The sequence below is a fragment of the Xiphophorus hellerii genome, chromosome 6 (assembly GCF_003331165.1).
Source record: "Xiphophorus hellerii strain 12219 chromosome 6, Xiphophorus_hellerii-4.1, whole genome shotgun sequence".
Taxonomy (NCBI): Eukaryota; Metazoa; Chordata; class Actinopteri; order Cyprinodontiformes; family Poeciliidae; genus Xiphophorus; species Xiphophorus hellerii.
This window is the reverse complement of record NC_045677.1, coordinates 22,523,647-22,536,858: the sequence shown is the minus strand read 5'-3', so window position 1 is coordinate 22,536,858 and position 13,212 is coordinate 22,523,647. Positions and strand designations below refer to the sequence as shown.

Below are 13,212 nucleotides of genomic sequence, written 5' to 3'. Positions count from 1 at the left end.
TCTTTGACATTTGTTCCCATAAGTCTTTTAAAGAAATTTTCATTATTTAAGAAAAAAACATACATCCCTAGTCTTATGAAAACAATATTTTATTTACCTATGGATACCATCTTATTTACACAAACACATAATGAACTGAACTACTGCAGTATGTAAAACTGGATCATGACAATAGATTCATTGGAGGAGAATGCAATGTTGTGCAAATACAAAATGCACACAAATACAGTAAAAATGGCACCAGGATAGCCAACATTCATGCACAAGAAGTGTTATCCTTCGGCTTACGGCACACACTACACAGAATAAGGCATACAAACTGCTGCTAAAGTTACAAAAAAGCTACAATATCTCAGAGTACTAAGTTAAAGGCAGTCAGATATTAGTGGTCGCTAAGGACTTTGACTTGGTACTTCAAGATATCCAGTGACCATGATGACCACATAAACACAAAAACGGCCAAGTACATTAACTGTACAGGTACATTATGGTCCCTCCCCACATGTCACAAGGTCAAGTGCAAAATTTGAGATGGGAAACAATACAAAGCTAAATGCAGGCAGTGAAAAGCAGGAATAGGTATATAATATTATGAATAAATGGCAAGGAAAGAAAAAATGATTAATGATCACAGTCAAAGATTTGATTAAATTAGTGTGCATAAATAGATGGGCTTTCTACATGAGAAAAAATAAATAAATATGAAGAGGAAAATGCCACAGTTTATTTCAGGGGTCAAAAAGCTGCAGTTTTATCTTTCTTTTTAACTGTTTTATCAATAGAATATACACTAACTATAAAATCAATGTGCAGAAATAAGTTTAATATTAAAAGAGGTAAGTTGATGTCAGTGGAAAAAGGCAAAAATAAAACAAAAACTAATATGAGTAAAACAGAATAAATTAAAAGTTTAATAAATTATCTGAATATTTTTAGGCACAACCTTCCAGTTTTGTATATTTTCTTTCTTTCTCTCACCTGCACAGTGTCTTTTAAGAGTCATCCTCTGTTTTAATAATGTGGAAAAGTGTAACGTTAAACAGGACCTGGTGGCCATTGTTCCAGCCGTAAAGGGCTCGGTCCCTGGCATTGTAGTCCAACATGGACATGTGAAAGTACTGGTTATGAAAGGGAATGTCTGTGTACTCGTACGTTGATGTTTTAGTGGAGAAGGCGTAGTACACCTTGGCACCAGTGAGGTGGGAGTTGGTGATGTAGAGAGTGCCGCAGATCATAAACGACTCGCCTGCATTCCTCTTGGAGTATTCTGTGTTCCACGTGTCGAGAATCTGGAGGGTGTCTGGGTTCAGCCGGCTGATGACGATGTTCCCCGCGTTCTGGTTGGTTGCGTACACGGCCCACAGGCCCAGCTCGTCCACCATGAGGTCGATGTCCGAGAAGCCCCCCCATGTGTACGGGTACACGTTGTGGAAGCCTGCCGACTCCAGCGCCCTCTGGGTTATGACTAGGCCCGTCTCAAAGCTGTACCTGACAATGATGTTGCTTTGCATCTTGTTGTAGTACAGAGACCCGTTGTAGACAACATGGTTGGTTCCGGCCCATTTGAAAGGAAGGTTGTAGGTCATGGATTCAACTCCTGCCACAAAGTCACTGATGGATTTATACTCTTTCACGATCCTATTGTTGGTGTAGCTGTCCATGTACCAAACCTGTGGACAAATGCAGAAAACACTTTTGTAATGTTTGAAATTGGAAGCATGGAACATGATTACAGACACAGATAAATAAGAGATAGCTCTTATAATTAGGTTTTAAGCAGCATAATTATTGTTAAAATTGACCACATAAAAATCAGCCTTTTTCTTATGATAGCAACGTTGTATAAAATGAACTGCAATAAGCAATACTTAGACAACAAGAAATGTACGCTTTTCTTCAGTTTTTGATGATATGAAACATTACATGACTTACTGTTGGTGCATTAAACTATCTGGTCATTAAACTATCTGGTCTTTGAAAAAGGGCCATGTTATAATTATTACTTAATTCAATGCATTTTCTAGAGTCAATTCCTCAAAAAATGGTAAATATTAAAAGAATGTACTTCCTGGATGGGATAATATGATTGTCAGTGCAATGAATTCACAGTAAGACAGGGGGCACAATACATAAAAACATATATTTGAATGTTCTTTGCCACTGTATAATTATATCTTATCAGTATTAGTAAAGCTTAACATTATAAACCGTATGGGCCTGTTTTAGACTCAGCAGCAGATCCTTTATCGTCCAGATGACACGTAGGATGTGGGACAAGGTCAGCTCATTAGATATTTCAATAATTCAACTTTTTTACACAGAAAAAAAAGATTATAATAAAGTTAAATTATTAAAATGTCAAATTTGAATAATCTGACATTATTTCTGAAAAAAAAGGAAAAGATTTTAGTAAGCACTCAGTGTGCATTACAGACTTTAAACATCACCATCTGCGTATTTTCTGTGAATAAGAGAAACTTTTCCTATAAACATGTTTCCTTCATAGGTGTGCTGATGCCTGTCTCTTGCGCAAAGCAGGATACACACTGGACATCAGTCCATTAAAAGGCAACACAAAGACACACGATGAACACACATGCACACACACTCGCATCTAAAAGCAATTTAGGGAGACCAATTTACATAACAGTCATGTTTTTGGAATGGGGGAGGAAGTTGGAGTACCCGGAGATAATCCGAGCATTGATGGGGGAAATATGCAAACTCCACAAAAAACCCAGGAAAAACAATGCTACCAACTTTGCCACGATGCAGCCCTGCATAATATTCATATTTGTTTATTTGCAGCATATGTGAAGTATTAAATTCCAAGTTTATTCTGACTTCCAATAACGAGTGTCTTCTGATCCAGTCCAAAGTATTGGACTGGAGTCTCAGTCAAAACATTTTATATTATCTGTTTCAGAGTCTTTGGCTGATCTCAACTTTTAAATACTTGTTTGTTTACAGTCTGATTTTATGTAAGCAAATGACATTTTACACATGCAATTTTCAGAAAAACAAAACAAAAAATAAGACAACATGGCTGCCATTGTATGCATAGCTTGCCAAATTCCACATTTGTTAACAAAACTGCATTTTCCCCAGTACCGTTACCCTTTTCCACCTCTTCCAATGATAATTACAGAGAAGAGAATTAATGTGAGCTTCTTCCTGTCTACATGAATTCAATGATCTGCTCTACATGCTGTGCTTAGACATCTGTCCCTGTGAGGGAGAGCGACACAGAAAGTAGCTTAAAGTATCCTTTAAATTCTACAACATTTAAAATAAATCAATATGATGTACAATTTTGATTTACTGGATTTAATTTGTGAAATATGTAATCCACTCAATGATATCCATTTTTGAGTTGAAATAACATTTATAGAGAACATCTCCAGTAAATTATATACATTTAATCTTTTGCAAGAGTACACCTGATTTTTAACAACTAACCTAAATAAACTAAAACCTTAGCTAGACATTTTTTACTCTGGAGTTTTGTCTATCAAAGACATGTATGTAATGTAAATGCATGTTACCAGACCACAGCACTAAACCTATACAGGGTAAGATGAGAACTACAGTAATTTTACTTTTTAATCACAGATGTCTTTCTAGAAGAAATGATTAAGGACGATGTTAAGTATATAAGACCGTCTGTAAGCATCCTTTTGCACAGTAGAAAATCAGAGCAAATCAACTCACCTTGTTGTTTTTAAGAGAAGCTAATGGATCAGTCATCCAAGCTCCAAACCGTGTCCCTGAAGTCTTCACTGTCTGCGGCCCAGTGATCTTCATCAGCTTGCCACATGCTGTAAAACACGTCGCACAGATCTCATCGCTTATGTTCTCATGTTATGACTAAAATACAACTCAAAGGCAGCAACAGAAGTGTGGGCGGCATTGTGAGCACTGCCAACACTACAGTTCTCACTATTAAATAAATACAAGGGGAAGGTAACACACAAGTGCTGAAGTATAACCACACCACGTCTGTCTGAATTTGGAGAAATGTTTATTTTTGATGGTTTATTTTCAGAGATTCTTCAGTTGTACTTAATTTCATCTGGCTAGACACCTTATTACTTCTAAATGCCAGCAAGGCAACACTTGTACAGGTTTTTCAGTTTCACATTAAGTACATATTTTACCAAATCAATCAAATGCTTCAGCCCAACACTATGGACAAGCAATCTTTTTAAGCACCAAAGGATTTCCTGTTAGAATAGATCAGTTAGTTCTTTATGTTGACACTTTGGCAGACAAAAGTGAGTAGTGGAAAACTGGAGATCTAGTTATGGAAGCCTTTAACACAAGACAAGGTAGCTCTGGGAGAAGAATTGATCTTATTAGTCCAGTTAAACGTCAGCGGGTGCAGTGATGTAATCACACTTTCTTATGTCCCTGTTGCAAATGTCAACAAACAAGAGAGAATCAGATCTGAGAAAACAAAATCCCATTTTTAGGCTAAATTTGATTTTGTCCACTTTGAATAAAACTGGGATTTCCCTTTAAGTTATAATGCCATGGCACAAAGCTTCACAATTTTACAGCAATAAAATATAATGTGACTCCAAATGAGGCTTTTCTCAATCAACTAAAATCATTTTGGCTCTGACTACAGCTCTGTCGTGCTTCCTGCTCTCCAGCTAAAATGCCAATCTGCTTGCACCAGCAGGAAATGTGCCAGTTATCCTTTCTGTTTTTGTCATTGATTGGAGAGACTCACTGAGTTTGTTCATGCAGCTGTGAAGCCTGTTCTCCAAGTTCAGGACCCTCTGCTGCAGCTCCTCATAGTCATAGGCTCCCATTTCTTCCTGAATGCCCATTAACACACTGGACAGGTTTCTGATCTCCTCTTTGAACTGGGAGATTAGCTTGGCATCCGTCTTGTACTGCTCCAGGACAGGAATCAGTGGCTGCAGGGATTCCATCTTCCCCTTCAGATCCTGAAATTGTAATTTAGAAAATAAATAATGACTGTAATTACGTGATATAAAACAACAACTACAAATCCTCTTTTCTGTTTATTCATGACATTTTCACTTTTTTGCCTTGCATAAAATACCAATTTTAGCATATTTTACATCAAATCCCATAAAAATCCAAGCAAATGTTAAGAAACATTCATAGGGTTCTCAGGTTGATAGTGGGGACCCAAGAGTCCTTCAATTTTCACATAAAGAATAGATCCAAAAGAACAACCTGTCCAGACTGAGTCTACTTACTAATTCACTTGAGTTCTTTCAAGTCAAATTTAAAATTCAAGATTAATAATGAATACATTTTCTAAACATTTTAAATGAATTTGTTGGTGTCTCATTTTTATTCATACATTTTAACCCCCTGCCCCCTCTGGAAAAATTCCACTCTAAGACTTGGCTTCAAAAAGTGCTGGTGTCAAATGCTTCGATCACTGGAGGCGTGTCAACGAGCAGCTGGATTTCAACAAGGTTACGGTTTCACCGAAAGCCAGCTCAGTGTAAACGGGGCTTAAACCAGTAGGGTTGGACCCTTACAGGTTTAAGGTATCTTCCTGTTAGCCACTTTTCCATAAAGGCCAGATTTACTCAGTGCATGACCAGAACATTTCTGCAGCTGATCCAGAGGGGCTTGGGACACTTAGCTCCTTTTTGGTCAAGCCACAGTGATATTGTACAAAGTTTGGCAATTAATTACACAGACAGCAAATGTTTTTGATAACTAGGTGACTTCTAAAGGCAGTTGGATAAGCCAGATTTTATCATAAGATATTAGAGTGACAGGGAAGACGGTTGGTAAATACAAACGCATCTCACATTTTCAGATTTGTATTGAATGCCATATTTCATTTTTCTTTCATGACACATTTCTGAACTATGTTGTGTTTGTCTAGTAACTAAAGTTGTCTGCAAAATATGTTGAAATTTGTGGCTGTAATGTAATAAAATGGGAAAAAAGTTACCGTTTTTTTAAAATGTCTGTTAGGAATATCTGAAAACTGGTGTATTGCCAAATAGCAATGGAAAGAGAACTGAGAAAAAAAACTGAGATAAAAGTTGAAACTCCAAGGTAACCTTATAGATAGAAAGTAATTAAGTATGTAATTTTCTATTCTATAAAAGTGTTCTCCTTGGTCAGCTCTGTGAAACATTCTTTGCCCTTTTATAGATCAAACAAACCTCAACGTTTTCAGGTTTATTGCTGCAGTCAAACAGTGTCTCAGTTTTAAAACTTGTCCTTGTTTGGGCAGAGGTGGACCTTTGATGATCCTTTCAAGGATTCAATTTTATGTATTCACATGCACATCAGGTATCTCGTACAAAAACTGCTCTGAGATGTTTCTCACGCAGTTACAGATCAAACAAAATATACCTGAAAGTTTTTGTTGACGAGGGTCTTCCTGTCCGACTCGATCTGCCGGAACTTTGACCGCAGCCCTTTGATCTGGCTCTCCATCCTCATGATGTACTGAAAGTCTCTCTGCGTGCGCAGGTTCAGCACCTCGATTGACTGTGACATGTTCTGTACCTTTTGAAAAGAATCAGACGGTGCAGCATTGATTTTCCCGTCCACCTCCAGATTAAAATGTCCTTCTTCTTCAGCTGTTTAGTGCCTTGCTTCACTTTACTTTCTCCAGAAACGAAAAGAAACAAAACAACTCCTTGACCTCCAGTCTGATTGCTTTTCAACAAACTTGCAGGATGTATCAGCTTCAAAAGTACAATTTCAATCAGATTTACATACACTGTATAAAAGGGAAACAAGCTTTATAGTCCTCATTGATTGTCATAGAAAGGCACTTAAACTTCCTTGTTTCCATTTGCCAAATACCAGAATGATGATTAGATTTTTATTTTCTTCAAATTCAATTCAAACTGAAGTAGAGCTGTGATCAGAAATTTATAATGGCCTCTCCAAAACATTGACTTTGCTGGGATTAACCTCTTTGTATGTAACTTTGCTGTAGTACCAGGATCATTGCCTATTTGGAAGACCCATTTTTTCCGATGCTTTAATGTCTGGCTGATGTCTGGAGATATTACATCAGTATTTCCACTTAATATTCTTTCTATTCTATGACATGCAGCAAAACAACCACACAACAGGATGCTGCCACCCTTGTACCACGTTAACGTTGAGGTAGTACTCAAAGGCTTGAACATTCACTTTTTTTCAAGCCTTTATGAAAAATTATCTTAATTTAGTTTCATCAGAACAGAGGAGGTGTCCCCACAAATTAAGCTAGTTGTCCCTTAGTGCATTTGCAAACTGCACTAAGGGAGTTTTGGACTGAGTGGCCTTTTAACCAATACCGCTACAAATCTTAGGTTCTGCCAGTATCCTTACGCAGCTTTTTATGATTGTTTTAAGTATTCATTCCCCACATGAATACTTTCATCTGCAAGACACAGAACCAGATTCCTTGGCAATTTTATTAGATGATTTCATGATTTCACTCAAGAAACCAATGTATTTGAAGTCTGCCTTAACTCTCAATTTTTTTTTAAATAACCTATATGAAGACATTTAGCAAAAATAAATTATGGTTTGATTTTATGTCAGCTAGTGGGAACAAAAGGTTGACAGTGCATATAAATGTCTGATTTCAATAAATATCTGACTTCAATTGTATGTTGCATGCATCAGGACAATTTGCACTTTGGCTTTAGTCACTGTTAAGTCACACACAGCATTTTTCCTGCTTCTGTTGTGATACTTTTGTGTGTTTCTTTCAGATATGGAGAAAAAAATCAATGAATCTGCAGCATTTGGTAGTTTTTTTGAGAGAAGAACAAGAATACAGGGACCCTTTTTCTGGTTTAACAAAAAGCTTACTGGGTTTGTAGGGCACACGGACAAGAAAAAAAAAGGGATCCTTTCTTCTCTCTCTTTGACTCTAATTGTAATAAAGCTAACATTATTGGAGCACATCAGAAGAAATGAAGCACAACCATCACACACTGTGTTCATCCCTGGCCTGGGCAGAGGGATACTGAAAAGGCCTTTCCGAAGCCCTGAGGCAGCTTAGTACATTAGCGTCAGAGACCCCAGCAAATGACAGAGAGCATGCATTGGCTTACAGTGGTTAAATGTAGGCTAAATCACAATGTAACAGTCACTTCGGAGAGAGACTCAATGCAGATGCAGTGCTGTAGTATTTGTTTGCTAGTAGATGTGTAAAACATAAACTACATACACCATATGTTTTCCCTGGTTTGTAAATAATGTCTACGCCTAATTTAGTCACCAAGACTCTGAGGACTGAGGAGAAAGCAACTCTACTGCAGACAATGGAGTTGTCCAGCACAAAGTGTGGACTGGAATCTTCCTGGGATCCTGGATTTAGACCTGGTGGAATCATCATGATTAAAAACCAAGTTTCCTAAGATATTTTGTCAGGATTTCTGCAATTGTATGGGGGGAGGAAGCAATGAAATCCTGTTCTTGTATAATCAGAGCACAATGAAAACAGTCAAGCTTGTGCTCTATGCTGGTTAGATGCAGTCAGCACTTTCCCTGGTCTCCATTCCACTGTGGTCATTGAAAGAATGGTGTTTGAATTGGGAACTTTAGGATGTTTAGGAATTAGGACACTCATATTTTCTATTTGCAGATGATATGGTTCTGTTGACATCTTCAAACCATGAGTTCCACTAGAGAGGCTCACAGAAGAGTGCGAGTCTCCTGGGAGGAAAATGTGGATTGTTCTCTCCTGGTCAGAGGTCAGTCTTTTCCTCAGTCAGAAGAGTTCATGCATATTAATGTCTTATTAATGAGTAATTACAAGATAGAGCTGGAGATGGTGAGATGGGTTGGGCATCTTCTGCAGAAAAGGATGTGCTGTTCTGGTTCATATGGTGAAGAAAGAGATTTATTTAACTCATCTACTGTTAAGAGATATGGATGATGAATCATGACCAAAGGATCAAGATTCTGGACACAAGCAGGTAGCATGAGCTAGCTCCTCTGTGTGGCTGCACTCAGGCAAGGAGCTCTGCAGCTTGGGGGAAGCTCAACGTAGAGCCTGGTCTTATCTGCATAGGAGTCACTTTAGGTGATTTGGGCATTAGACCAGGATGACTCCTAAATACCTCCTGTTGGAGTTAACTTCAAACATGTCTCATCAGGGGAACAACAGGGTAGACCCAGAACACATCTGAGGGACTCTGTTTCCCTTCTGGCCAGGAAATTCATTAGTGGTGGACTGCTACCTTCCCCCATAAATAATTACCAGCTTCTTTATAAATAATGACCTAATGCAAATGTGATGAGAGTTTTAAAGTGTCTGCATTAACCACAGTGACGTCTGTAGTTTTAAGAAGGTAAAAAGGATGAACTAAGCTGAATTCCTTCTCAACTGCAGGTAAGGTGTTAACCACTCATCTCTTCTAATGGAACCTCGCTTCAAAAATACTGCAATATTTCTTTATAGTCCCCATTGGTTGCAAAGCAGATGACACTCCAGTTCTGTTAAGATAGGATGGAAGGCAATCTCATCTTCACAACATGTCATTTGGCTGATCTCATCCATGCAATAGATGCAGAGGCAGAAAACGGTGTTGTGAATCTGGCTGGTACAATCTATGGGAGGATTACAGCAGCAAAGTGATATGAGTAACAGCTGAAGATCAATGTCTGTATAAATTCAGGTGTGCTGATCGTAAAAAGACTTTGCATGCACTTCAGTGTGTGTGTGTGTAGGCGTGTTCATGCCTTTTCCAGGAGCTGGCGGAGCTGTCTGCCTTTGGCATCTCTGGAGCAGAGATTCTGTTCAGGTGCCACCACTGTGCAGATACAGCGCCCATCTGCATCCTGAGCTGAGCTGTACACCTGCCAACCCTCCTTTGGCCTGATGGTCTGCACACAAACATGCAAAGCATAAATTCACTGCACATACCTCTGTGGAGACAAAGAAAATGAATACTGATTATATCGTTATAACAAAAGTAGCACATACTATCACTGTAATGTTCAGTTATTTTCTTCCCTTTGTGGCTTTTTCATTCGTTGCCTTATTTCCCAAAAGCTTTGACACAAATCCGTTCCAGAAACTTATTTTCAAAGTCTGGAAGAACAAAATGCTTTTGCTGTAAGATACTTCTTTGTTCAATGTGTGTTGTCTCCAGTGAATTGCCTCTTCAACTATAAACAGTCTTGCCTAGTCTTGATGAATACCACAAGTGTTGAAATTGTACTGTTCTGTTATTGTTTAATATAAAACCCTGCAGGGAGTAACAGAGAAACATAAATTCAGGCATTTTTCTCTCCTTTTTAGAACATGCAACAGGCTCTCCAAAGCTATTGTATAAATAAAAAAAAAGAGAGAAAAACGTTCCCAGTCCAGAAAATGTTAAAAAGAAATGTGGAATAAGATTCAGGTATTATCAGGTCTGGATGAGTCAGAATGTAATGGAAAAGGAAAATTATTCTATTTCCAGACTCAGAAAATAAACTTTCACCGTGGTTTAGCATCATTGGATGGAGATTTTAATCTTTATATTGAGTAATATGAGTGTTTAATAAACTTTTATCATAACTCTCCAGCTTTGAGGATCCATCCATCCATCCATCCATCCATCCATCCATCCATCCATCCATCCATCCATCCATCCATCCATCCATCCATCCATCCATCCATACATACATACATCCATCCATCCATACATACATACATACATACATACATAAATCCGCCCACAGCTTACTACTTGCAGAAGTAAATACTGCAGAAATACTTGTCATAAATTAATTGCGATTGAAATAAGAACTGTGGCCATTTTAATCTGAAAATCAGAACAACAAAAGTAACAAAGTGACAAACTAGATCTAAAGACACTGCTGAGCATCCTGGAGTGTTAGCATATGGAAATAAACTTTAATTGTGGTTGGAAATTTTGTCCCAAATAGTAGCCTTTTTGACAGCCAATCAGTTTCTGTTTGGAATGTGTTCAACATAATGAAAATGAAGCCCCAAGGGGGAATGCAGTGGGAACAATGCGCTTAACTTGGAAGCCTATGGATTTAAATAAAAGTCGAGTGTCCTGATTTTAAAGTGCAGCCATCATTTCACTCTGCCATTCACCCCAGTTTGTCAGCCTGAGCAGTTTGAAGAACATTTGGCACAGGATACAAAGAGCACATCCTCTCTGAGCGAGCCAATGGAGATAGTTACATTTTTGACTCATCAAAAGGCAGCATTTCATTTCTTTATGTATATTTATATTATTTTTTTCTTTTTGACATGAGTTTTGTGTATTTACCTTATATATAAATAAGGCGTTAACATAATCATGTTTTGAAATTTACTCTTTTTCTAACTTTTTTCAAACACTAATAGAATGTCACATCACATCAGAAAGGGTTATTTAAATACAGTAACTCGTATTTACATGTAAACTAGAGCTTCTGTGCTAATCGTGTGCTCCATAAAATTAGCAAAACACTTCAAAAATGTGTTGACAAGTTTGCTAAAGGATGACATCATGACAAACTATTAGGGGACAAGTGCGCACACCGAGAAACCGACGTGACATAATGTCTATAATCTACAATCAGCTGGGATAACAGTAGGAAACATCTCCAGTTCTGATTATTTTTTTAGACTTCTGAAATAATTTGGTGTCAGTAATCTTTGAAAAAGCTCTTTCTTCTGTCTTTTGAGTGACTCACATCCTTTCCCCTCTTTTCACGCTCACATTTTCTCATATTAAAATGATTCTGATGCCTAGCCAAGCCAGATGCTCTCCCCACTTGATTATTTTTTGTTTAAAAGGAACACTGCACAAAGACTTTTCCCGTTTTCCCCCATTAAATAATTCAGACAGCTGGTCCCTCCTTTGTTTTGAGCACTCATTATGAGTTTTTCCACTCCTTTCCTTTGAAGAAATGTTTCTTCAGTCTAAAAATATTTCCTCTCTTTCTGAGTTACAAGCCAGTCATGGCAAGGTGAGGAAAACTGCTTTGCAATCAAGACACTGGCGAAAAATGGGAGAACTCTACATGGGTGGGATGAACCTCATTGAGCATTGCTTGGTTTTGGTATCGTGATCAGCAAGCTGCTGGTTCTGTTTTCCAGACTACTCCCAAAATGTTTAGAATGCTGAAACCATCCATAAAGTGGTATATTTGATTGTTATGCTAATTAAAGGACCAAATCTGAAATATGTGCAAAATATACAAATTTATAAATACCTAATTGCAGTGGCATGTAAAGCAAAAATTAAGTACTGTTATACAGCTAAGGTAAACCATAAAAGAAGCAGTGGTCTAACTTTAGTATTTTTGTACAATATAAAGAGGATAGCTAAAAAATCTAATAATGAAAACAGTCAACCTTGTGCTAATGACTAGATAGATAGATAGATAGATAGATAGATAGATAGATAGATAGATAGATAGATAGATAGATAGATAGATAGATAGATACTAAGGTGACTCATTCCTGTGTTAATGATCAAATAAATCATAAAATAATGCAATGCTCCTCCCAAAACAAATAAATGCCAACTCTCCTAAACTTCACATTTCTAACAGCGCGTATAAAAACAGATCCGCTCGTGTTCCTATTATGTTTCAGGTGCAAATGTGAGGTAGTTTTGTGTTTTGGTAACTCACCACAGTAGGGCAGTATCCGAACAACAACAGGAACAGCAGTGGGTTCAGAACCACGGACAGCGACCACATTCTGCTCCACCTTCACCTCAGCCACCCTAGATAACACAAATCTGAAGTTTTTCCCCTCCTCTTTTTTTCTTATATCCGTGCGCCTTGACCGCCGCGTCCACTACTCTGTGGTTAAAGCCGAGACTTCCAGGGAATCGGGAGGAGGGCGGCACGTCCAACCACTCGTGTCCGTCACGCGTGCCATCCGGCCGAGCGGGGAGAAGCCTCGCATCCAGGAGGAGGGAAAAAGTTTGTGGGCACGCATGCGGCGAAAATCCGAGCTAATCGTTCAGAGGACCCTACTCCACGGATGTGACATCATCAAGCCGCCTGGCTTGGCTTTAAATGAGCCCAGCTTGCTTGTGTGAGGAGGATCCAGCAGCAGCTGCACAGCGACAAAAGTTGCAGCTGGTTGTATTCAGCGGAAAATAAGAAGGTGGTGCTGATAGTGCTGCGTCTTTGTCACCGTGCATAGGAGTTGGAAGATTGGCTGCTACATAAAAGGCGTACAAAAACCCTCAGTTTTAGTTTCAATTATTTATGAAGTGGAGAACAAGGCTT

At 38.3% G+C, this 13,212-nt stretch overlaps 1 protein-coding gene across 1 annotated transcript; it reads right to left on the bottom strand.

Moving 5' to 3' along the window:
* Positions 1-68: 68 nt before the first annotated feature.
* LOC116722250 (noelin-3-like) lies at positions 69-13,105 on the bottom strand. Its single transcript, XM_032566457.1, has 6 exons — positions 12,604-13,105; positions 9,703-9,846; positions 6,361-6,516; positions 4,736-4,955; positions 3,712-3,818; positions 69-1,670 (listed from the first exon to the last, which is right to left on the bottom strand). The coding sequence occupies exons 1-6, from the start codon at positions 12,670-12,672 to the stop codon at positions 993-995; spliced, it is 1,374 nt and encodes a 457-aa protein (XP_032422348.1). The 5' UTR covers positions 12,673-13,105; the 3' UTR covers positions 69-992.
* Positions 13,106-13,212: the final 107 nt, after the last annotated feature.

Bases quoted from the DNA above. Each gene is read 5' to 3' on its own strand.
- LOC116722250 (XM_032566457.1), bottom strand. From the start codon at position 12,672: ATGTGGTCGCTGTCCGTGGTTCTGAACCCACTGCTGTTCCTGTTGTTG. The intron at 9,847-12,603 runs GTGAGTTACCAA...GTTTGTGTGCAG, and splicing joins TCGGATACTGCCCTACTGTG to ACCATCAGGCCAAAGGAGGG. The intron at 1,671-3,711 runs GTGAGTTGATTT...ATTTGTCCACAG, and splicing joins CTTCTCTTAAAAACAACAAG to GTTTGGTACATGGACAGCTA.